At 43.0% G+C, this 26,369-nt stretch overlaps 2 protein-coding genes across 6 annotated transcripts in view; both read left to right on the top strand.

The window, feature by feature from the left end:
• The window catches only part of LOC123454021 (sodium-dependent phosphate transport protein 1-like), a 48,447-nt gene extending 23,087 nt beyond the window's left edge, over positions 1-25,360 (top strand). Inside the window, exon 14 of the mRNA XM_045131991.1 lies at positions 25,250-25,360. The gene's annotated coding sequence lies outside the window, so the exon portion shown is untranslated. The remainder of the gene's footprint in view (positions 1-25,249) is intronic.
• LOC123454022 (sodium-dependent phosphate transport protein 1-like) lies at positions 4,204-25,380 on the top strand. Of its 5 annotated transcripts, XM_045131998.1 has the most exons (14): positions 4,204-4,323; positions 4,840-4,995; positions 5,894-5,963; positions 9,242-9,414; positions 10,306-10,539; positions 10,623-10,710; positions 11,439-11,525; positions 15,186-15,304; positions 15,397-15,558; positions 18,241-18,373; positions 18,461-18,608; positions 19,926-20,016; positions 23,390-23,531; positions 23,947-24,735. In XM_045131998.1, the coding sequence occupies exons 3-13, from the start codon at positions 5,897-5,899 to the stop codon at positions 23,522-23,524; spliced, it is 1,437 nt and encodes a 478-aa protein (XP_044987933.1). In that variant the 5' UTR covers positions 4,204-4,323; positions 4,840-4,995; positions 5,894-5,896; the 3' UTR covers positions 23,525-23,531; positions 23,947-24,735. The 5 variants fall into 5 exon arrangements, with proteins under 5 accessions (XP_044987933.1, XP_044987932.1, XP_044987931.1 ...); XM_045131997.1 differs by lacking the exon at positions 4,840-4,995 and having other exon boundaries at positions 4,222-4,323; XM_045131996.1 differs by lacking the exons at positions 4,204-4,323; positions 23,947-24,735 and adding an exon at positions 25,250-25,380 and having other exon boundaries at positions 4,960-5,098.
• The last annotated feature ends 989 nt before the right edge of the window (positions 25,381-26,369 follow it).

Here is a 26,369-nt window from a genome sequence, read left to right as displayed (position 1 = left end):
AAGACCACTTATAAAATCAGATAAAATATCATTTACATGTCCAGTTTATCTGAAAAAAAAATCAAGCCTGGGAGATTGCTCATTGGGGAAAGGCACTCATTTACAAAACCTGCCAGCCTTGGTTCAATTCCCAGACACTCAGGCAAAGCCAGACAGGCATTGGTGGCAGTGGCAAGAGGCCCAGGTGCACACATGCACACACATGTGCAAATCAACAAAACCCCTCAATTTCTACGTGTCGAATTGTTTGGGTAATTTCACTCATTCTGCCAACATGCTATGTCATTCCCATGTTGCAGAAAACAAAAGAGGATTCACACGGCTGAGCTTCGACATTTAAACAGTGATTCCACTGTGGGACTGTGCATACCATTCCGCAAAATTTCAGTTCCCCATTTTCTGCAATATGCTAATTTTTTTGAATTACACATTTAAAAATAAAGGCTTAAACTATACCTCAAAGTAGTGAATATGTTTAATAGTAAATGCCTAGCCATAAGTTTAGCTCATGGAATGAGTGTGTAACATGAATACAAATTCTAGAGCATAAATATAAACTAACAAGACATTTGTGGTGGCCACTTCTATAATCCCAGCAGTGTATGAGGCGGAGGCAGTAGAATTGCAATTCCAAGGCCAGTGGGCTATTAGCAAGACCTTCCACAGAAACTTTTTTACAAAACATTTTTATTTATTTATTTGACGGAGAGAAAGTGAGAGAGAGTGAGAGAATGGGCGCACCAGGGCCTCCAGCCACTGCAAACCAACTCCAGACCCATGTGTCCCCTGTGCATCTGACCTATGTGGGTCCTGGAGAATCAAACCAGGATCCTTTGGCTTTGCAGGCAGGCACCTTAATGGTTAAGCAATCTCTCCAGCCCCCACACAAACTTTTAAGCAACAAGAATGATGTTACTGGTTCTAGACCGGAGTATCTTCATGACTATAGGCTTACCCTCCTGTATCTATCAACCCCATTAGACAGGTTGTGTTAACCCAAGTATTGTGTGGAGTCACCTGTAATGGCCTCCTTTTCCAGTCAGGTTCCTCTCCATATGCAACTCTAAAAGAAATCGCAGAACTCTTCTCCACTGGTCAGCAGTCACGACGATGGCAGTAGGGCAGCCAGCAAAAACCTTTGTCTTCAAAACTACCAAACCACCTCCTGTGTTACTCAGTTGCATTTCTCTGCCATATCCAAACCAAGCATAAAATCCTATTGATTTGCAAAACTATCTCCAGTGTCGCTTTAAAGCCTTTATCTTTGTACATAATTGCAAATCCACTAGTGTCTCCATATCATCTCCTGCTTGGCTAAAATGAGAATGTCGCATTGTAGTTTTCTAATCAGAGTTCTACTGGATAAAAATGTTCTTTTACTGCAGTGTTAAAAAAAAATTGTCACCCAACTTTCTAAAACATGGGGTCTTTCTCCTATCTTTTTTTTTTTTTTTGAGGTAGGTCTCTCTCTAGCCCAGGCTGACCTTGAATTTACTGCCTCGAACTCACAGCAATCCTCCTACCTCTGCCTCCCAAGTGCTGGGACTGAAAGCATGCACCATCATGCCCAGCTTATCTTTCTTTTATTTTTTTTCTTTTATACACAGCCATTAGGCTTGGAGGTCATTAACATGCAGGCCCATGTTTTGCCCCTGATAACATTAAAAGGGTTGTAAAGTTATTTAACTTCTGACTGAGATAACTAAATCATATCCAAATATTAAGCTCATATGTTTTCTATCTGATAAAGCCTTCATTTTGTTGCATAGGGTGCCTGTTTACAAAAATAGGTGTCTTAAGTATTCTACTCTTTATTTATTTGCTATAAGGTTATTCTGATAGATAAAACTGGGCCTCATTATATAAAAACATTTCACTTTATTACATAATCAATATAATTATATAAACACATAATTTCATTATGTTTATAAAATAATCAACAGATCACAGAGAATTATCAAGACTAATCAAATGTTTAGCTTTTTCAGTCTAACATACTTTACTAGTTATTTATTTATTTATTTATTTTTGGTTTTTTGAGGTAGTCTCACTCTGGTCCAGGCTGACCTGGAATTAACTCTGTAGTCTCAGGGTGGCCTTGATCTCATGGTGATCCTCCTACCTCTGCCTCCTGAGTGCTGATAGTTTACTAGTTCTTGTAAAGCTAAGAACTTTTGACCTTTGGACCAAGAAAATAAAGAGTATGAGGCTTCTTTATTAAAGACTTATAAAAAACTCTTTAAACCTAAACTTCAAATTTGTTAACTTCATAGTTCCTATTATGTTTAAATTTAAAATAGCTTAAGATATTTCAAATATTTTTTCAATACTAATCTCTTATACTCCCTACCTTACTTAAAGCAAATCTTTATATTTCCAAGTATTCCAATTAAATTTCCATACAAGTTAACATTTCCTTCTTCCTTACATATCACATATATTATAAATATTTTTCAACATTAAATCCAATATTTGTGTTACCTGTAAATATCATGTCACATGCAAGAAAATTGATACATATATAATAACCAGATCGTAATGGCTAACGGATTTAACATGACCTAGGAGTTTGTTTCCTAATGGCTCTGGTAAGTATCACTGTCCTGATGAGCTGCCTCCTTGCCTGTTCATAAGATCCATGTGAGATAACAGCCTACTATGGACATAAACTGGAAAGTGAACATTGGCAAATAGAGAACCAGAAGCTGAGAGTCCTAAAAGCCACACCTGTGTGACTGAAACTTCAAGAATTGAATACAATGATTATGGAGAAGTAAATGTTATCAGTCCAGATCCAATAATATGTTGGGCTATATTACCCTTTAATGGCCAATCATATTATTTTTCTGCATGTGATCTGACATCTCTCTGTGACCAGCTCAGATATCTATTCCTGTAAGTTAAGAAATCTCACAGCTTTACTCCCTTCCAGTTAATCCTCTCCTGTCACTGACATTTATTTCTTCCACTGACTATGATAGTACTCATCCTTTATACATACATATCCTTATACATACATAAATATTTCCTTCCCCACCTTTTGTTCCCCAAACTTCATTGTTCTACAGCTGTATCTCTATGAGGAAGTATCTGTGTTCCTGATGTACATGTCTAAGCATTTGGCAGTGAAAGATGAGATCTCAGGAGAGAGAGGAGGGAAGTAGAGAGTGTTCCGAGATTGTGCAATAGAACCAAAAGGCGCCCCTTAGGGTACAGTGGACCAGATAGCGAGAGATCCGAGGTGACGAGAGTGCCCCTTTCTCCAGACCTGGGATTGGGCCCTAATGTGAGCGAGGAGTTGTAGCCTGGTGTGCTGGCATGCCTTTCACAAGGAGGGATTAAACCCAAGGGCTTGCTGATCTGAGAGGGACACTTACTGAGAAGGAGGAAGGAGATGAAGAGGGGAAGAAGAGTGAGGCTGAATTTTGGTGGAAGTTAAAGCCAGTATCAGGCAGAGATGGTCTGAAGCCTTCAGAGGGTCAGTGGCAGCTTGGCAATTTGGTCAGAAAAAAAGAGGTCTGTGTACCCAAGAGGGCAAACAAGGTTTGGGAGTGACAAAGACCATGCAAACCTCAGTGAGGCAAAGATGAAAGCTCTTCTTCCGGAAAGCATAAGCTGTCAGGATTGACTCTCAAGAGAGGAGTACAGCCAACCTGAGATTTTAGGCTGTGGGTTTTATAGGGCTTTTTCACTTGAAGGAAGGTGAGGAAGGAAAATGAACTCATTTGTAAAATTGAATAAGAAAAGTTCCTTTAAGCCCGGCATAGTGGCACACAACTTTTACCCCAACACTAGGGAGGCAGAGGTAGAAAGATCACTGTGAGTTTGAGGCCATCCTGAGACTACATAGGGAATTCCAGGAGAGCCTCAGCTAGAGTGAAACCCAACCTCAAAAAAACAACAAAAAATGTTCCTTTAGGGGAGATCTTTACCCTAGCCATTTCAAATAGCTAGGGTGTGAGAGCAGAACAATGTCCAGGTGACTTACAAGATAAAGGGTCATAAACTGTGGCCTAGTGTCATTGACAGGCCAGGAAGGCATGATGGCTGGGTGGTTTCTTGAAAAATGGAGATGATCCAGTTCTTTAGGCCTCTGTTGCCATTCCGTTGTACTTGGTGATCCATTTTGGGATCCCATCCTGACCTAACACAAAGTAACATAACAATAGTTAAAAATTAAACTTCTAGATTTAGCAAGATGAGGTCAAAGTCTTTGAACTAAGATATACTGACACTTTCTAGCAAAATGGATTATTCAGTGCTGTGTAAAGTTCATGGAAACAAATTTCTGGGAAGAGGAGCTTCTATTCCATCCTGAATCAGGTTAGTCTGAGTCTTACCCCTGTCAGGTGAAATTAGCATCACTTCTTGAGAGGCCTTCGGGTAGCCTTTCATGGAAGAAAGGTTATAGATGGTAATTAATATGGGGAAATTTTTGAGAGAAAAAAGGCTGCTTATCTTCTGAGACTTCTCACAGGAAAAGAATAAGACCCTTTATTAAGGAATGAGTGTAAAATGGGCATTTCTCCCAGATATGAGAGGAGAAAGAATGTGATGTCAGGGTTCCTAGGCTCCTGTGAGTGGTGAAGCGTGTCTGTGTTGGTGAAGTACTGTGGCTCCCCGTGCCTTGTGTGCTGTGTCTGGTGCACGCTGTGTGCTGGGTCTCAGTAAGTGTTCCGAAGTGGAATTACACCCTACCAGGCAGATTCCCTTATTATAATTTCAATGATTTTGGAGTGGTTGAAATATTACATCCGAGTTACCATGGGCTGTCTTAGCCCCTTATATGACATGCTATCACCCACCTCTGTGTGTGATCTGACATCCGGTGTTTATTAGGTAAGTCCATTTGGAACATATGAACAGAGCTGGTAACTTCCACCATCCTGAAAGCTGAGACCGTCATCACAGAGTGTCAGAAGCCCACAGCAGAGATTGCCCCATTGGCTCTAATCACCCGCCTGGGGTTTCCTCCACTGCGTTTGAACAGTCTTGGTTAGTGATTGTCTTTTCTTCTGCAACTATAACATCTTCATGGAATTGTCATCAAATGGAGCATGGAATTTAGGGGAACCTGAATCTGTGTTCTAAGGCCATGGTAACTCAAAATGTGCTCTATAATCTCTGTTTTGTTCTTTTTGAGATGAGAACCTTTGAGCTGGTGGGCAATGGGGTTTTATTACATCCTGAAAGGTTTTTCCTGAGGGTCACAAGCAAGTGAAGTTAGACACAGAGATGGGAAATAGGTAACAACTGAGGGGACTAAACACAGACCAAGGCTATTTTCCTCTGTATGTGCAACATTCCATCTGTCCACCATCCCAGAAATCCTAATCAGTCAACTAAACTTGTTGGAAATAGGTACTGACAACTTTTCAGGAACTTCAATTCATATATAAATAAATAAATAAATAAATATATATATATATATATATATATATATATATATATATATTCATTCCATCTCCACTGTGTTCTGCCATTTTCATGCATGAACTCTTCGAATTAGTGGCAGCCTCTTTTCACCTGCGGCCTTCTTTTATTATGGCTCTTAGGGCAAAACTACAGATAAATACTTCACTCATTTGTTCTTTGTTTGATAAAATCTTTACTTTTTTCTTAAGCTAGGGAGGGGTATTGTCAATGGCCATGTAATTCTCCGTTGACAAAGAAGTTTCTTTTTCATAGGTTGCGAGTGGCCCATGTATTTTAAATCAGTTACACAGCTTCCCAAATGGAATATCCTCTGAGGTCCTTAGTGGAGTTGAAAGGGCACTGGTTGAAATGGAACCAGCTGCCAAGTGATCAAGGTTTCAAGCCACAGAGGAGTTCTGGGTACTTGGCCCGTTGCATTCTTTGACTTGTCTGACCTCAGTGTGTTTTGCACTCACAGTGGATGGAAACCAATGCTGCCAAGCAGGAAGAGAGATACCCAATGGAGAATCAGCACTCTCCTGGCAAAGGTAACACAGCACCTTACAGGGGATTGTCCTTCCATGTACAACCTTGGAGTCATGGGAGAGAATCTTTCCATGGAAACAAAGTCTTAGGAGGTTCAGGCAAGGACTGGTGAAGAAACTCGATTGGGAGAGTGCTTTCTCAACATCACAAAATCCTGAGGTCAAACATCCAATGCATAAACTAGGCATAGTGACACATGCCTGTAATCCCATCACTCAGGACAGAGAGGCACAAGAATAAGATGTTCAAGGTCATTCTTAGCTACATAGTAGGTTTGAGTCTAACCTGTGTTATATGAGATTCTATCTCAGAAGAAAAAGTGAAATATTCACCAAGTGATGTTAAAAAATAGAATAATTTCTAAATAGAAATATTCCAACATTCCTATTTTTGTCAGTTTATCACAGGGGGATAATGTCAGAAAAGGCACACCACTTTGGTTCCCTCCTCAAGGACTCTAGCTAGTTGTGGAAATGAGGCAGCAGAATGTTCTCAATCACTTTGTCCCTGGATGTCTATCATCTAGGTGTTTACTGAACAATTTGCAAGAAAGTGTATTAGCAGAGGCAGTGTAAGGACAATAAAAAATTATCATTATGTCTAGACTTATGTCTATGTCATGTCAATGCATATACCAAAGGAGGAGAACGTGGAAATACAAAACACTTGGTTTATACTAAAATTTAGTGGTCTATAAAATTATATTCTTTTATAAAGGTGGTACTTGGTTATTGTGATAATTTAAAATTTTTGCCTCATCTCTGTTTTAATTTATTGTTTTAAAGGGCACTAAGTCACAGTCAAGGTTATCTGAGATATGTAAAATATTGTGGTATATTAGATAAGAAATTAATTAAAAGAGAAAAATTATATGATCAACAGATCTAGAAAATTCCCTTTATAGGGGCAATTTATTCAGATGAAAAGTCTAAGTAAAGGATGGATGGCTCCTAAGATTCCTCAACCCTATGAACCATGGGCACTGAAGACACAGCAGAGGATCTTTCTGAACATAGAACTCTGCCCTCTGGAATGAGGACTTCTGGGCCAGCAGAGCCGAACTTTATGAAAATAGAAAGTAAGGTCTTTGCTGCTGGGTGACTAGGGGTAGTGATGAGTAGAGCCACTTCTAGTTTCCAGGCTTTAGGGGCTAGAGGATCGAAGTGATCATTATCTCAGTTGTCAAGCTGAATGGATTTGGAATCACATAGAAGAAAATCCTCTGGGCATGTCTGTGAGGGAGTTTCTGCCTTAGGTTAAAGGAGCAGTCACCTCCATGCGGCTGCATCGTCCGTGGCTGGGGTCCTGCACATAACTACAGGAGACAGCAGGCTGAGCATTAGCTGTCATCCTTTCTCCTTCCTGACCACAGACACAGGGCCGGCTGCCTCCTTCTCCTGCCGCCAATCCTCCCTCCATTACGGGCTGTGTCCTTGAGCCATGACCAAGCAAAACCTTCCTTCCTTAGGTTGCTTCGTAGGCATTTGCTACAGCAACGAAATAATGATAATACAATGGGCAATGATAAACAAAATTGCATGATTTCACATAAATTTCCTGGGTCCTGATATATGCTTATTCTCTCACAGTTTCTTAGGCAGATATTAAGATAGGTGCAGCTTAAACCAGTTTTATATATGTCATTATGATCTACAACCTGATGATCTTAAACAACAACAAAAAAATTATGCAGATGAGAGAGATTTTGTCACATGAGCCCATTCAATCTAGACGTAGAACTCAGAGATGGAGCACTTAGAGAGATTTGGAAATGAAAGAGACTTGCCATTATATAGATTTCCATAGCTGGTTCTGGAGATGGAGCGTGCCATGTTGATAATTTGATCTGTGTTCAGACGTCATATAAATAGATTCCTGCTCCTTGATATGCAGTGTCTTTAGCACAGCAAGTTTTTGTTGAGATTAGTCCAGGTTGATGCCGAGTATATCAGGCTCATTTAGCTATTAATTCAGAGTGGCATGGTTGTCATTACTATGCCTTCCTGCTTCTAAGCAGCTTGGATTTCTTATTTTTTGAAGCCTGGTCTTAATCTGTCTCTGGTTGACTTGGACCTCACTCTGTAGCCATAGGTTGGGCCTGAAACCAAGGTGAGGCTCCCACTTCAGGCTTCTCAGTGCTGGGACGATACATGTGGCAACAAACCCAGATCCTTCTGATTCTTCTTCTTCTCCTTCTCCTACTTCTTCTCTGCCCACCCCTACCCCCCGTCCTCCTTCTTCTTCTTTCTTTTCTAGTTTATTATTTTGAGGTAGAGTCTTGCTGTAGTCCAGACCAACTTGGAATTCACTATGTAGTCTCAGGATGGCCTCAAACTCATGGTAATCCTCCAACCTCTGCCTCCCAAGTACTTGGATTAAAGGTGTGCACCTCCATTTCTGGTTTCCTTCTGATTTTTTAAAAATACTTATTCATTAATTTAGTGATACAGAGAGAAAGAGGCAGAGGGAGACTAACACACACACTCACACACCCAAGAGAGAGAGAGAATGAGAGACAGAAAGAGAGAGCATGAATCTGAATGGGTTTCTTGGAGCCTCCTGATCATACAAATGAACTCCAGATACATGTGCCACTTTGTGCGTCTCTCTTTACTTAGTTACTGGGAAATTCTACCCAGACCATTAGTCTTTACAAACAAGTGCCTTTCGCCACTGTTCAATCTCTCCAGCCTCTCTTTCTGCTTTTAAAAAGGAAAGCTGCAAGATGGTTTTCTGCACAAGTCTTTTTTGGTGAACAAATATTCTTATTTTTCTAGCAAAATTATATTCTTCAAGGCAGACTTCATTTTTCTCCAACGAATCACATTAGCACATTCATTCAAAATCAATTAACATTAGGTGCATTTGTGTTTCTGGACTTCAAGCTTTCTCTGCTGGTGAATTCGCTTGGTTTCACACCAGAATTGTTCATAGCTATATAGGTACTACCTCAATATTCAATTGTATTTTGTAAATGTGATTTTTCTTTGTAACATGCAAATGTAAGACTCCATCTTAGTCGTTTGAAGCACAGAGCAGTGTCCCTTTGCCATAGACATGAGTCAAAATCGTTGCCAAAGTGGCTACATTTAATTGGTCGTCCCAATTGGAACTATATTTTGCAGTAAAATGGGATTATCATATAGGTCACACATCTTCTTGGTAATTTCTCAAAGTCCATAAAATAAACAAAATTTTTATTTATGCCTTGAATTCTAAATGCCTATCTTGACTTCTTCTGTATCAGTTAATAACTGAGATCTTTCGTTGTACTTCTCAGTCCCAGGGCTTTGTTCTTGTCGCTATGGACTCAGTGTGCTTTTGCACTTCATTAACCTTGGAGTCAGCGCACAGCGTGCGTGTCTGAGCCTCACCATAGTAACCATGGTGAACAGAACAGACACAAGTGGTGTGTCCAACATATCTGCAGGGCAGAAGCTGGACGACACAAAGGTAAATCCAAAATGTGACCCAAATGAACTAATTGGTGTTGTGGTTGAATACTGTTGACAAGACAATCCTGATTCGACAAAGAAGCTCCAATCTCAGTCAATCAGTAGCCTCCTAAAAAGCATACCCTATGATTAAAGTATGATGTATTTGTGAAGGGCTTGTATGACTTTTAAAATAACCAGATCTAAGGGTTGGAATGAGGTGGTTAGGAAATAGGAAGAGAGAGAGAAAGAGAGAGAGAGAGAGAGAGAGAGAGAGAGAGAGAGAGTTTATAAAGCAGAAATGAAATTTACAGACAAGTTCATGAAACAACTGCTAACTGCCATACTGTGACAGGTACTGGACTTCATGATGGTGCCTTTGACCATGTGGATTTTACGTTATATGGCCTGAGAGTTCCGCATCCAAAAATCCTAAATGCTCTAAAATCTGAAACTTCCAAGCTGTGGCATGATGGCATAAATACAGCATTCCACACCTGATGCCATGAGGCAGGTCATGGACAAAATGCAGGTGTTTTAAATATTATGTATAATTATCTACATGACTGGAGAAGGTGTTTATAAAGCCTGAGTTGATTTCATATTTAGAATTCCATTCTGTCCCAAAACAACAATATATGTGAATATTTTAGAATCAATAATAAGAAACACTTGTGATGTCAAACATTTCTTAAAAGATATTCAAGATAAAATTTACAAAGAAATATATATGTGTAGAGTGTATATGTTAGTATATGTTACATATACAGGCATTATGAGAGAAAAAAGGAGTCTTTTAAAAAACAAGTTAGACCATAAATAATCAGGAAGACAAAACTTCCAGAATTCCTACCTTTCACTGTAAGTCTACTATGCAGAGCTGCTAGACTTGTCACCCCCTTTCTTCCAGAATCCTGCTTATAACTGGAGCCCTGATATCCAGGGGATCATACTCAGTGCCATTTCATATGGTGCACTCATACCACATGTTCCCGTTGGCTACCTATCTGGAAGATTCCCTGTGAAGATGTTGATTGGCTCTGCCATGTTCCTCAGCTCTGTGTTCTCCCTGCTCACCCCAGGAGCAGCTCACCTTGGACCAGCTTTGGTCATCGTGTGTCGAGTGCTCCAGGGAATAGCCCAGGTATTAAGACAATGGGACAAAATACACAGGGTATGACCCATAGTAAATAACGGAGAAAAAATGTCCTCCTCTTCTCATTTCAGGGCACAGTTATGGCAGCCCAGAACGCAATATGGGTCAAATGGGCTCCTCCCTTAGAACGAGGCCGACTTACCTCTGTGAGTTACTCAGGTAAGGACTTATGCCAAGAATGGTTGAATTAATTTCCAGCCCTCAAATCACATTCTTTATGCAGGCCACAGAATTATGTGCTTTGAACTGTCAACGGGGTTGAAAAAATAATCCCTTCCAGCATTCTTGTTTCAAAGATAAGTACGTTAGGGCTCCATCAATGGATCAGAGTGAAAAAAAACCTGTACAGGTGAGAGAACCTGGATTCAGATCCTCAGTGGGATTAAAATGGCTGGGTGGTATAGAGAGCTGTAATCCCAGAATTCTAGAGTGAGACAAGGAATTCACAGGGTAAGCTGGCTGGCTACACTCAGCAAAATTTGTTAGGCCTGGTTTCAATTGAAACGCTGCCTCCGTAAACATGATAGAAAGATGCTGAGGAAGACACCAGACATGAACTTCCAGCCTCCAACACGCACATATGGGCACCCTTACGCAAACCTAACATACCTACACACACACACACACACACAGACACAGAGAGAGAGAGAGAGAGAGAGAGAGAGAGAGAGAGAGAGAGAGAGAGACAGAGAGAGAGAGAGACAGAGAGAGAGGGAAGTTAATCAGAATGAAAATCAGGCAGCCTCATCTCAAACAACAGAAGAGACACAAGCAAACACCTTCTCTTTCCTCCCCACCCCTGAAGCTCTCCCACGGGAGACGCTGAGACCACATGGCCTGTATTGTATGATGTCTTCATTAATGTAACAGAAATGTCCTTTGACCAGGGTTCACATTGGGATCATTCCTGGTCATGCTTGTGAGTGGATTCATCTGTGATCTTCTGGGCTGGCCCATGGTCTTCTATATTTTGGGTGAGTATAATTAATTTATTTATTTATGAGGCAAAGAGGCAGATAGAGTGAGGGAGAGAATAGGCTCACTTGGGCATCTAGTCTCTGCAAACAAGGCATGTGCCGACTTGTGCATCTGGCTTTACCTGGGCACTGGGGATCAAACCTCAGTTCTTAGGATTTTCAGGCAAGTGACTTAACTACTGACTGAGCAATCTCTCTGGCCGAGATTATATATTTGATAAAAGCTCAGTTATGGTTCAGAATTTAGGATGGAAAACTGAATATGTTACAATTTACCTGATTTCTACATTAAATACTATGCACTTCACTGAGGAAAAGATCAGTCAATTTTCATGAAATTCTCAGGACATAGTCACTGTAAGAACTACATATATTATTGTACACAGATTAATCAATAGAATAATTCTGTACATTTTACATGAAAAATTCTTTGGAAAAGGTAGAAAGACAGTTAGACTGAGGGGACTTGGGGAAGGGAAGGAGCCCTCACCCCATTGACAGGTTGAAACCTGTGCATTGGGAATCAAGAATTCCAGCAGTCAAGCCAGGCATAGTGGCGCACGCCTCTAATCCCAGCACTTGGGAGGCAGAGGTAGAAGGATCACCTTGAGTTCAAGGCCAGCCTGAGACAACATAGTAAATTCCAGGTCAACCCGAGCTAGAGTGAGACCCTACTTTGACAAAACAAAAACAAAAATAAATGCCAGCAGTCAACAACATTTATTACTCATGTAGAAATAATGTCTGTTTTGTATGTAGACATTTTGTGTTAAAGTAGCAGTTACCTATTCTCATGCCCTGGGTGTACATAGCCTTGGGAAAAGCCTCATTGTCGTGGACAGTTTCCAGCTTCTCTGGAATCTAGAGTTTTTCCTCTTCAATAGAACCCTGTCCGGTGTCCCTCAGGAGCTACTCTGTGGCATCATGTAATTGCTTGGCAACCCTGTGAAGAGAAGAGCTTGCAGACCCACCCTATTCCTCACATGACTATTGTGAAGACGGGGGACAGGGGCTCTCCTTAGAGAAGCCCACACCCATGCTCTCCGGAGTGTCTCACTTTCTTCCTGAGCCCCTTCCACTTTTTTTCCTTTAATCTTTGTTAACTTGCCAGATTTCTGAAAAGTCATATGATGAATATTCTAGAATGCTCTATACCTCGAGCATGCTCTATAATACCACCCAGCCATTGTCAGACACATTGATTTCTTCAGTGAAAAATAAATTCTACACAAATTGGGAAAGATAAAAAGCATGAAGAATCACTGTTGCCAAACAAGTCATGAATGACTTTGGTTTTCTCCTCAGGGTTTTGGATTTGAGGCTGGCGGAGAGTGGATGGGCACATTATGCACATTTAGATGAGAACAAAAGAGGGGCTTGGGAAGCAGGTCCTTATTAGTTACTTTTCCCATTGCTTGAGCACACAGCTTAAAACGAGGAAGGGCTGTTTTGGTTTAGTTGAATAAGGAACACAGTCCACGGTGGGGGAAGGCTCGGTGGGGGAGTGTGAGGCGGCTGGTCACGGTGCGTCTGTCGGGCCAAGCAGAGAGTGGCCAGGAAGAGGCTTGGGGCCTGAGGCCCTCCCGCGGACTCAGGTCCTTCACCTCATGAAGGGACCACCATCGTGCAGGGAGAGCCGTGGGCTGGGGAGACCCCATGTGCAGACACATGACCCAGCGGAGGACATTTTATATTCAAACTACAACATTGTGCAATGTCACGTAACAGGCAAATTCAGGATTTATTATGTACAAAGTGACTATTTGAAAGGGTAGTTGTGGGAAGCGGGAGGAATCACAGGCACGAGGAGAGGTCAGTGAGGCAGTAACGTGGGGCTGGTCTGTGAGAGTTACCACTGCCCCTGGAACCAAAGGAAGCGACATAGGAAGCTGTTATCAGAATCCACCAGAGACTCTTTTGGAGAGCACAACCTTCAGAGGACGGATGACTTCTTCATAGTGAACACAAATCGGGGGTAAATCTGAGAGAGATCCAGGTTTGGAAAGACCCTTCTCTGTCTAATCCTTCCCTTTCACCTGTGCCCGGATTTTCCACTCGTCAGATCCATGGGAAAGATGCATGAAGGCTGTCCATGCCCCTCAATGCAGCCCCCTGGGGACAAAGCAGGAGGAAAGGGGCGGAGAGAGGGTCATAGGACACACAGAGATGTGACAGAATGGGGTCAGAGGGCAGTGATTTAGGGATTTAGCCTCCTCAAACCGTAATGGAAGTCTCAGGAAAAGCAGTCAATGCCCAAGTTAGAGGCAGAGTAAAAACTGGACCAAGGCTGCTGTTTAATCAGCTCTGGTGTTGTTGCTCACCTTAACCAATCCCAGCATTCCTGTGCAGATGAAGACAATGTCTGCCTCTGGGGATGGATAATGTGCAAGTTTTGGAGCCAACAAACTGGGTGTATTTGTATTTGGCATTTTCCCTTCTTGGCCTTCCCGAACTTAAACCTCACATGGCTGAGTGTGAGGGGAAAGGAAAATAATCTCTAAACCACTTACCAGTGACCTCCATGAAAATCGGAATTTTTGCCTATCCACCACTATTACCTCAAGCATTAGGCTAGAATGTGGTATATGAAAAGCATTTTGTCCATGTTTGTTCCATATAAGACTAAATATTCAGTGTTACATACTCTCTGCAGTAGTTTGACATATCCTCATGACCAGCTTATTAGGATAACAACTTCTAAAACAACACACCTTTTGGCAAATCTTTACATGATTTTGATTACCTCTGAAGCCTTGGCTCTGTATCAGAACACAGGTAAGGCCGAGGTCTCAAACTGTTTATTTGGACCTGGGAAGGTGGCTCAGTCAGTAATAACATGCTTGCTTTGCAAGCATGAGGCCTTGAATTGGATTTCCAGAATCCATGTAAAAAGGCCAGTCATGGTGGCAGGCATCTAGCTGGTAAGATCTAGGATGATGAGAGACCCTGACTTAAAAATAAAGAAAAGAAGAAGAAGAAGAAGTGGGAGGCATCTTAGGACACCCAGGTTGTCACCCGGGTGTCAAGCATTGTGACACACATATACAGGGACACCCCCCCCCCCACGCACGTGCTGAAATCAACCCCAAACCCGATGACTGTAGTCCTGTATAGGTTTGGTCATGTCATGCTCTGGAGGGCAAACACATTCAGAATCTGAGAAGACAGAGGCTCAGTGTAGACAGGCAGGTGAGTGGAGGAACCTAGGAGCCCTTAGATCAGGACAGTGAAAGAATTCGCTTCCATAACAATTTGTGCTGCAGGATAACAAAGATGGTTATAAAGAGGATATATGCCACTGAGTTCTCTTGGAGAGTTTCAACAAGGAAAGGAAAAGTTTCAGTTCTCCGAATGAAAATTCCCATTTTAAATTATGCATTTATATATTTGCAATCAAAGCAAGGGAGGGAGAGAGAAAGGGTAAAAAAAAAAAAAAAAAAAAAGCAGCAGCAGAAGAAAACTGAATGTGCATGTGCCACTTTGTACATCTGTCTTATTTGAGTGCTGAGAATAGAACCCATGACATGAGACTTTGCAAGGTGGTACCCCTAACAGTTGGACCATCTCTCCTGCCCAAAATATTACTTTCAGAAAGAGACCCACTATAGAAAGAACTAAGAATGGAACTTGCACTTCTAATTTGTGTGCCGTTGACAGGTGCATTTGGCTGTGTTCTGTCTCTTCTCTGGTTCATCCTGTTCTATGAGGACCCCAAGGACCACCCGTGGATAAGCATCAGGGAGAAGGAATACATCAACTCTTCTCTCGCCCAGCAGGTAGAGCGCCGCTCTGTCTCCCCTCCGTCCTGCTCCAACCATACAGGCTCCGCGTGTCCACACTGGAGAAGGATTAATGGTGTATTTTACAGGTCAGCGCATGTGGACGACGTCTGCCAATCAAGGCTATGCTGAAGTCTCTTCCAGTCTGGGCCATCGCCCTCTCTGTCTTTGCTTTCGTGTGGTCAACCTCCCTCTTTGCTGTGTACATGCCAACGTATCTCAGCACCATGCTTCATGTCAACGTGAGAGAGGTGAGTGCCGCCCTCGTCCTCATCTTCAAGTGTATGAAGGACTTGATCCCGTGTGACAGCAGCCTGTTGTCTGTTTACCTCCTGCCGCTGCTCTGTAGCTGGAGATGCGCGGTTTTTCATTTTTATGGGAACACTGCCCGTAATAAAAGCTATCAATATGAAGCCGGGCGTGGTGGCGCACGCCTTTAATCCCAGCACTTGGGAGGCATAGGTAGGAGGATCACTGTAAGTTCAAGGACACCCTGAGACTACATAGTGAATTCCAGGTCAGCCTGGGCTAGAGCAAGATTCTACCTCAAAAAAACCAAAAAAAAAGCTATCAATATGGGCTGGCGAAATGGCTCTTCATGTAAAGCACTTGTTTCTAAAGCCTACTGACTCAGGTATGATTCCCCAGGACCCAAGTAAAGCCAGATTCCAAAGTGTTGTAGTCATCTGGAGTTTCTTTGCCTTGTCAAAAGTCACTGGTGCACCCTTTCTCTCTCTCTCTCAAATATATAAATAGAAATATCATTTTAAGAAATTTAATATTTTTTTTCGAGGTAGGGTCTCACTCTAACCCAGGCTGTCCTGGAATTCACTCTGTAATCTCATGGTGGTCTCGAACTCATGGATATCCTACTACCTCAGCCTCCTGTGTGCTGGGATTAAAAGGGTGTGCCACCTGCCTGGCTAATTTTTTATTTATTTAATTGACAGAGAAAGATGGAGGGAGAGAGAGAGAGAGAGAGAGAGAGAGAGAGAGAGAGAGAGAGAGAGAGAATGGGCGTGCCAGGGCCTCCTGCTCCTGCAAATGAATTTAAGATGCATGTGCCCCCTCCTACATCAGCCTAATGTGGGTCCTGGGGAATCAAACCAGGGTCTTTTGGCTTTGCAGGCAAGTTAAGCCATCCCTCCAGCCCAGAAGTATAATTTTTAAAATTATAAATAAACTGTCTCAAACTGAAAATAGACATGCAATCATGCTCCCCTCCCCCCTCTATAACTGCTCTTTGGCTAACTTGGGACGTCATACAAACCAGGTATGGTGGTGAACACCATTAATTCTAGCACTTAAGAGGCTGAAGTGGGATGATTGCCGTTACTCAAAGCCACCTTGGGATACAAAGCACGAGAAAAGAAATTGACTCCATCATTCCTCTCAGGGGCTGTGGTCCTTCTCTCAAAGTACCTGGGCCAGGCCCTGCAACCACGCTCAACTCTAAAAGGACCAGAGTGCTGGGCTCCATGTCTATGGCGTGGGTCTTGCCCTGAGCAGACTGGCATTCCATTATCTATCTGACTTGGGGTCTCTGATGCTTGGAACCGCCCTTTTCTTTGCTTGACACTAAAGTAACCAGAACAGATTCCATCAGAAATGGAGCTGGGCTTTCACTTTAAAGCTTTCTACAGTGACCCAGTCCTCAGGCCAGGACGCAGAATAGCACGGAGACCATACAAGGGCTCATTGACGCCATTTAAATTTCAATGAAACCACAATATTTTAAAAAATATATTTATTGGGCTGGAGAGATGGCTTAGCGGTTAAGCGCTTGCCTCTGAAGCCTAAGGATCCCGGTTCGAGGCTCGGTTCTCCAGGTCCCACGTTAGACAAATGCACAAGGGAGCGCACGCGTCTGGAGTTCGTTTGCAGAGGCTGGAAGCCCTGGTGCGCCCATTCTCTCTCTCTCCCTCTATCTGTCTTTCTCTCTGTGTCTGTCGTGCTCAAATAAATAAAAAAATATATAAAAAATTAATATATATATATATATTTATTTATTTATTTGAGAGCAACAGAGAGAGAAAGAGGCAGAGAGAGAGAGAATGGGCGCACCAGGCCTCCAGCCATTGCTAACGAACTCCAGATGCGTGCGCCCCCTTGTGCATCTGGCTAATGTGGGTCCTGGAGAATCAAGCCTCAAATCAGGGTCCTTGGGCTTCATAGGCAAGCGCTTAACAACTAAGCCATATCTCTAGCCTGAAACCACAGTATTTTAGGCAAGATTAACCATGCCTGACTTAGTGTTGGCACCGTGCATATGTAATTTTCATTGTACTGTCTCATTTTCCTCAAGGTTGGCTCTTTCCTTTTCTCAACATGGTCCTCTCCTCATACTGTAGATCCCATGAAACTCACAACTGTTTTTTAAAAGTCGGGATGCAACAAATATTTCTTTTTTTAATTTGAGACAGAGAGAGAGGAAGAAAGAAAAAAGTGGTGTGTCAGGGCCTCTAGCCACTGCAAATGAACTCTAGACTCATACGCCACCTTGTGCATCTGGTTTATGTGGGACCTACAGAATCGAACCTGGGTCCTTAGGCTTCATAGGCAAGTGTCTTAACTGCTAATCCATCTTTCCAGCCCAGATGTGACAAATATTACTGACCACAAAACTTGTTTTCTCTTTACATTGGATTGTGGGGTCCTAGACAGATCTCTGATGTTGCATGTTCATGATTTTATGTATAAAATTTAACTATTTTTCTCTGTATGCATATATGTGTGTATCCACTTTTCTATTTTTATTTATGGCACTGGGATTGAACCCAGGGTTTGGTACACACCAGGCAGGAGATGTAACACTGGGCGCACCCTCAGGTCAGCACATGCATTAGTAAGTGAACGTCAGTGAAAAGATTGCTGTGTACAAACAACACTGCTTCTCCATCGTACTCACTCTCAGAATAACGTTTCCTCCTCAGAATGGGCTGCTGTCTGGTCTCCCCGGTTTGTTTGCCTACATCTGTGGTATCGTAGCCGGAGAGATGGCAGACTTCTTCCAGTCCAGGAAGATTTTCAGCCTACTTACCATCCGGAAGCTCTTCACCACATTAGGTAAGAACAGCCTGGACATTAAGACACCTGGGGGAGCCAACACCCCACGTTCAGGACGCACCTAACTGCTGTCTGCGTCACTGCCAGGACTCCTCCTTCCTGTGATCTTCAGCCTGAGCCTGCTGGCCCCGGGCCTTGGCTTCCATGGCACCGTCACCTTCCTGGTTCTCATCTCCATATCATTTAGATTCTTTATAGTTGGAGGACTTATCAATGCTCTGGACATCGCACCCAGGTAGGGTGACCTCAGAACTTGCTTATTTTAATAATGAATCGAAGTACATATGTTATTTTGTACCAAAGAATAGTTTGAACTGTGGACACACATGTTACTTTGAGATGAGGTGCTTGAAATCTACTGTGCTCAGAGTCTCAAGAATAACGCACATTGCTATTAACTGAAGACACTCTGTGCTACAATGGATCTCTTTTTTTTTTTTAAGTTTAAAAATATCAATTAGCATTTTCCATGATTATAAAAAAAAATCCCATGGTAGTTCCTTCCCTCCCCACCCCCTACACTTTCCCCTTTGAAATTCCATTCTTCATCATATTACCTCCCCATTTCAATCATTGTACTTGCATATATACAATATCAACCTATACAATGGATCTCTTGAATTTATTCCTGCATAACTGAATTTCTTCCTTTAACCAAAGTAAATTAAAAAATAAAAATTACTTATTACCTTGAAAACCCTCCTCAGTTAATTATTTATTCATCTACTATTTATTCATTCATGATTTACTCCAGGGAGAGAGAGAGAGAGGTAAGCATGGCGGGGCAGGATGCGCACAGGCGCTGCCTCCTCGCCGAGCCTGACGGCCTGCCCCAGGGTGATGGAGACAGACGCTGAGGACACTCGACATGCGCCCAAGCAGAAATTCAGAAGGGGCTGAAAGCTCAGCACTAAAGTGGACCTACTACACATTCACCAAGGCTCGGGGATTCCGAGGGAGAAGGGGCAGGAAGAATGTACGAGCCACAGGGCTGGAGAAATATCCAGAGGCCTTGCCCCCGCCCCCCCCCCCCCCCCATGAGGACAGTGTCCTCTCAGGACTCATAGCACAACTCCCTGGAGAACGCCAGCGATCCCCCTAAGAGCGCCCTCTGGGGGGTGGGGCCAGAGAGGAGGGAAATGATGGTACCCACACGTGACGTGTCCATACAAAGTTTCTATTTAACAACAGCAACAACAAGTAATTGAAAAAATAATCGGAAACCAATTCCGGTCACAACATAGGTAATCTCTGAATTCTTGATCGTGCTTGGAGTTTCCAGTCTCTGCTGGAGTTCATTCTAGACATGCCCCCATTATCTTGATCTCCTTGAACATTCTGTCCCGCTTGATTCAGTCTTCCTGACACTATTGATTATCCAGAAAGCTGCTCATGTGTAGACAATATTCTGACATTTTAATGAGTGAGAATTAGGGAAGGTTAACTCATGGAATCACCACTCTTAAATCCCACTTGGCGAGGTTAGCTTCTACCGAGGCATCTGCTTCATCTGACATGTGGCATGTGTATATCAACATTAATTTTCTTTCAGGTATTATGGATTTCTCAGAGGAGTTACCATGTTAATAGGACTGGTAGGATACATGATGTCTACAACTGTTGCTGGGCAAGTACTCAGCCAGGTACGTACCATGCACACGCACAAAGCTATTGTTCCACTATTTTTGTGCAGAGAAAGACATAAATTTGCACACGCACATGTGTGTATGTGTTTGTGTGAAGATACTGTGTGTGTATAAAAAAAATCAGAGACTAGAGGTCAGTAGCAGGCCAATGACAAGTTTAGTGTCATTTGTAAACAGATTTGAGTAAATTAGGCAGCTGTTTGGTCAACCGATGTCATTTACTTTCTTGTTACACACCCATTATTTCTGATGGGAACCCTCGTGTCATTACTCATTGGGAAGAAAGTAGGACTCAGTCATTTTTTTTTTTTTAACAAGAAATGCATGGCTTTGTCCAAAAACAATGTTGAAGCCCAGCATGGTGTTGCATGCCTTTAATCTGTACCCTCAGGAGGCAGAGGTAGGAGGATCACCACAAGTTCAAGGCCACCTGAGACTACATAGTGAATTCCAAGTCAGCAAGACCCTACCTTGACAAACCAAAAAATAAAAATAAATAAATAAATAAGTAAAACAAAAAACATGGTGAGTGGTGGCAAAAGTAACAAGATAAAGTTTTGTCAGAAAAAAAAAATCAAATACATGGACTAAAGACGGAACTATGAAAACTTTTTGGCATTGTCACCTACAAATTTGTTTAATATTTTCCTAGTGAGCATATCTAAAATGCTCTACCCAATTTAACAGTTAGATAAAAGACATGTCTATCTTGGAGATGAGGTTCCCTAGAACCTACTTAAAAAGCAGGGTGTGGTCGCACACTTCTGTGATCTGAGGGGATGGAGAGTGGAGAGCACTGGGCTGCATGGTGGGGAAATGTCACTTTCACGTTGAAGGGGCAATGTCTGCCTACAGAAGAATGAATCTAGAGCATTATCTCTCACCAGGCCCCCAAGTTAACACAGTAAGACCTGAATCCTTAATATGATGAGAGGGAAAAGCAGAGAGAACATTTCAAGATACAGACATAGGGGAGAACTTTCTGAATTTTCACCCCACGTAGCCAAGGACATAAGACAAAGAGTTCACAAATGGGATCTTTTGAAACTAAAAAGCTATTGCACAGCAATAGATTCAAAAGACCAGCTTCAGAGTGGGAGAAAATCTTCAACTGCTAACTACCTGATAGAAGATTTATAGCAGAATATATGAAGAACTGAAACTAAACAAAAATATCAAGCAAGCTGGGAATGGTGGTGCATGCCTTTAATCCCAGCACTCGTGAGGTAGAGGTAGGATTGCAGTGAGTTCAATAACAGCCTGAGACCACTGAGTTAATTCTGGGTCAATGTGGGCTAGGAGAGACCCCACCTCAAAAGCAAAAACTAATACAAATATCGAGCAACCCAAATCAAAGAAATGTGCCATTAAACTGAACAGAGTTTTCAAAAGAAGAAGCTCACATGGCCAATGGTTAATGGCACATATATATATATATATATATATATATATATATATATATATATAAATATATAATTATATATAAATTATATATTAAAATATAATTATATATATATATGTATATATAATTTTATGTATTGACAGAGAAAGAGAGAGAGAAAGAGAGAGAGAGAGAATGGGCACCCCAGGGCTTGTGGTCACTGCAAACGAACTCCACATGCATGCACCCCCTCGTGCATCTGGCCTACGTGGGTCCTGGAGAGTTGAACCAGTATCGTTTGGATTTTGCAGGCAAATGCCTTAACTGCTAAGCCATCTCTACAGCCCAATAAATATATCTTAAACTATTCAACATATGTAGCAATCATGGAAATGCAAATTAAAACTACACTGAGAGTCTCTCTTCCTCCATTCAACATAGTTATCATAAAAAAATAGATGACAACAAAACCTAACATGTGGTTGAGACAGAGAAACACCTTTTTTTCCTACTTCTGGCGTGTAGACCTGTCCATGCACTATGGAAATCAGTATGGAGTTTTCTCAAAAACCTAAAGATTGATGTACCATATGACCCAGGCATAGTCCTCCTGGGCATATGCCAGGCTCCTCCCCGGCAGGCAGGTAGTGCTGAGGAGGGACAGGCCAGCTGGTTCCCTCCAAGGGGTTGAGGAGGAAGATGAGTGTCAGACGACTCAGAACCTCTCCTGTTTACTGGAGAAAAACCACACTGAGTCGGGCGTCTTGTGGAAGCAGGTACTCACAGGAACTTGCTATTGTTACAACCAATTGCCTATATAATGTTGGGGCTGAAGGTGGGGATTTTAGGATAGGGGAAGAGGTAAGGGCCAATAGTAAACTGTGACTATTGAAATGATAATTCCAACTCCTGTGAGGAAGTAGCAGGCAAGAAGCCACTAGGTGTCTTGCTGAGTCCTAGCTGTCCAGACACAGATCACCAAACTTTAGCTAGGCTCAGGAAGTCCCACTAGGCCTCACGTCCAGGTCTCTCAACAGGCATATACCCTAGGGACTTTACATGTGCCTTAATAAGTACTTGCACATCCATCTTGTGGCTTTTCCACTCACAAGAGCTGGCAATGAAATCACTGTAGATGCCCAGCAATTGATGAATGGATAATGACCATATGGTAATATATACACTGGAGTTTTATGTAATATGTTATTTATTTAGTTATTTATGAGAGAGAGAGAGAAGGAGAGCAAATGGGTGCACTGGGGCCTCTGGCCACTGCAAAACAAACTCCAGACACATCCATTATTTTATGCATCTGCATTACATGGGTACTAGAAAACTGAACAAGGGCCCTTAGGGTTCACAGACAAGCACCTTAACTGCTACGCCATCTCTCTAGGTCTCACATTGAGGTTTTCTTTGAAGCTGGCCAAAAACCTGCCTCCGACTCCCAAGTGCTAGGGTGTAGGTAGGCCCCACACTATAAAGAATTACAAGAGTCCTGAGGAAGAGAAGTTGGGATTTAAACTCTGCATGGTAATAGAAAATGCCAAGAGAGAATACAGAATAGCATGGAAAGTATATTCACAAAATGATATGGCTGACGGAACTGGTTAATCTGCCAACTAGTATATAAAACACTCCCTCTCTACATACCTATCTATACGTGCTTATATGCCACAACTCACCATTAGCTACATGAAACACTGTGAAAGAAAAAGGTTTTGAAATTATAGAGAATGAGAAAAAGTGCATCAATTATGAATACCAGACAGGTGTATTTATATGGTGAAAAAAAATAGAATTTTATGCATTGTTTATGTCATAGCAGAATGAAAGCAATCGTTTATGTAGAAGGAAATGCGGGTTTATTGATCATGACATTTTCCATGTTGAAATAACTGTGTTGAGTCTACACTTTAACACTGCATTTTAAATGTTAGAAGATGAACACTTAGAACAGTGTCATGTCCTTTTCATTTTAATCTACAGAGTGCTGAATTTTCCTGGCATGTCATCTTCCTCCTGGCGGCAGGCATTAATGTGACAAGCCTCATCGTCTACCTCGTATTTGCTAAGGCAGAAGTCCAGGACTGGGCTCAGCAAGCTCAGTGCACGCAGCTGTGAAGTGGAGGTGACTGGAGTAGGGCAGGAGTGAGCAGTGCAGGAGGGGGCGGGGCTGCAGCTGAGCCCTGAGCTAAGCTCAGGCTGGCTAAGGCCCAGGGAGGATGGAGGCCAGAGCAAACATGGAAGTATTAACCACCCTCGGGAAATGCCTTGCAGCCCAGGGATGCTCTCCATGGGGTTCCGGGGAGATGTCCGGGCGGGGTTGTCAGTCTGGGAGGCTGGGTCTTAAACATTGAGACAGAGAAGACGGGACACTTGGAAGGGTCTTCAGTAAAGTGCAGTCAGCACTGGGGAATGTGGTGTCTTAAGAAATGAGAAAGGTTCACGGAGAAAGAGAATTTTGTCTGGTAACAGTAACTCTGCTTATTTTGGGACCTTGTAGAATCAGCTGTTGTTTAAATTAGATCTCCTCTCGCTTACAGTCAGTCACACTCAGAGGGCCCTGTGACCATCTAACTCTATCTACCTGGGTCCACTCGAACACCGTCCAAGGCCTGAAAGTCTACAAGAGCAGGCACCCTAAAAAGCTCCCGTCTTGTGTCTCCACTTTCGGTTAACTCCTTGCTCCCCTCTCCCCCACAATGTCTTCATTCAAGACTGTCTTTTCATATTGCACCAAGGCACGTTCAGTTCCTTAGAAAGACACACGTGGGAAGTTTCCTAACTGCCACACCCAACAGCTCCATTCCTCCCAAAGAAGCCAGGTGGACCATCGTCCCAGCACCCCAAACGCAGGGAGGTTTGCCTCTTGAGAAGGGGATTGAGGCAGGTTAAGGGACCAGTGTCCTGGAAAGTAAAAGCAGAGATGTCCTTGAGGCTGACCTTCAGGCTCCACTGTGCTGGAGGTCAGAGAAGGACCTGGCCTCTCCTTATCACTTGCCTAAAGGAGTTCCCAAGATGCAGTTTTCCATAAACAACCCAATTCCCTCCCTAGGAAATAGTTCTCCTTTCCTTGGATTTAGACCCCTGGGAGGGTCGCATTTGAACCCGGCTTTGTGCTTGGTTAGGCTCAGCACATAAAACATAATGGCTGGTTAGCTCAGCCCCCATTCAGAACTTATGAAGAACCCAATTTCGGTCTCTAGGTGGACCGTACCACTCCTCCCTTCTCATGGACATGAGCTCTTCATACTATTGTCTCTTTCCTTCCCTTAAACCAATAAAGTTTCTCTAAAATTAAAAAAAAAAGTAATGTAAAAGGGTAAGGGAACCTCTGAGAAATGCTACTAAATTATATTAGGTCAAAAAATTTTTGATGGGTTTGGTAAGAGTGACCAAAATGGTGACCTTGAATTGAATGACTTTCAAATGAATGACAGAGACAGAGGGCATATGAAGGTGTGCTCAAAGGGAGCCACATAAACTAGCCAGGGAGAGTTAAAAGGGGAGGACAGGAATGCTGAAGCTTTTCACCACATACAAAGGTATGAAACAACAATGCTAATTGGACCCATTCTGTGGCCACACTGAAGCCTTCCATTCAGGTCTTGAAGGGCAGACGCTGTTACATTGGCCAAAAGAGAGGCACAGAGACGTGCCTCAACCAAGGGCCTGTTTGAGGTAAGACGTGTGAAAACAGGTCAGATAACCCAATTCTGGACAAGGGAGATGACTGGACAAAAGTATCCATCATTCCTTTGAAACGTTGAAAAGCCTCGTGTCCTCTGGGTTAGATGCTCAGCAGCGACGTTCTTGATGCGCTTCTTCCTTCTTCTGCGCACTCAGTGAAGGGGGAGCGCACGGAGAGCCTGGAGCCTCCTTTCTGAAGAGCAGAGGAACGTGCACGAGGCCCGAGCTGGAGGCAGCGGCAGCCCCGGGACGAGGTGGACCCAGGGGCGCTGGCGGCCAGGCTCACCTGTCACAGCCTGCGCGCTGCCCTTCTGTCTCGTGTGTCGTGTGTAACAAGTGACGTGTCTGGATTTTGAAGTGGTGCGGCACGAAGCCAAGAGCTGTTATATCCTGTTGCCAAACCTCATCTGAAAATACAGCTGCTTTCAATAACCCTTTGTCTAACTGCTCTGCTGCTTCTGAAACCTGCTTGTTACTGATGCCTCCTTCCTGTGATCAATAAAGGCTGGAGTTCTTCGAGGATTCGCCCCAAGCCTGCCTTCTCCGTTAGCTATGTTCTTGATTGCGGAAATCTCAACCTTCTTGAAGATCTAATCACAACGTACATCTGATATATTCCAAAAGTTACAAGAATTGTCCAAATCTCACAGGTGCAGCCCAGACCTGACTCTTTTGCCTTTTTTGGGTCTTCCCTAGAAGTGACTTTCTTGCTGTCTTTCTGAGCACTGTTCCCACTGATCTGGTAGAAGCCAGATGTGTGGGTGTTGCCCTGGCCACCCTCCATCCTCACCCTCTCATGGAGGGCTATGAGGGTGTCTGCTATAGCATCTAATCTGCTCCCCTCTCTGCCAATCTGCTCGCTCCCAGCAGAGGGCCATCGTTCTCCTGGCTTCTTTATTTATTTTGTGGCAGGGTGTTGCAGTGTAGCCCAGGCTGCCCTCTTTAGCGCTGGGGTTGCAGACATGCCCAGGCTAGACTGGTTACCCTAGAAGCCCTTCCAGGACCGAAGGCTGCCCAGGTGCAAGAGGAGCGTCTGCTCTGGCCGAGCATGTCCTGCCTGTGTGGCTGCTTCCCTGTGCGTCGTTCCTCAACTCACTCACGTGTGGTCACCTCCCACAGAGCAGCAGAACGTCTTAGGGCCTGTGAACAGAAGGACACCTCCGCCTTGGGTAACCAGCACTCAGGACTTAGGACAAGGACTGTACATGGGAATGACGTTTATTCATCTCATGCGCCTTCAACAAGTGCTGACTTGTGGGTTTCTCAATCATTAAAA

Source organism: Jaculus jaculus, chromosome 13, assembly GCF_020740685.1.
Source record: "Jaculus jaculus isolate mJacJac1 chromosome 13, mJacJac1.mat.Y.cur, whole genome shotgun sequence".
In the NCBI taxonomy this organism is placed as follows: domain Eukaryota; kingdom Metazoa; phylum Chordata; class Mammalia; order Rodentia; family Dipodidae; genus Jaculus; species Jaculus jaculus.
Note: the sequence above shows the minus strand (reverse complement) of the source record. Positions and strands in the feature narration are given on the sequence as shown.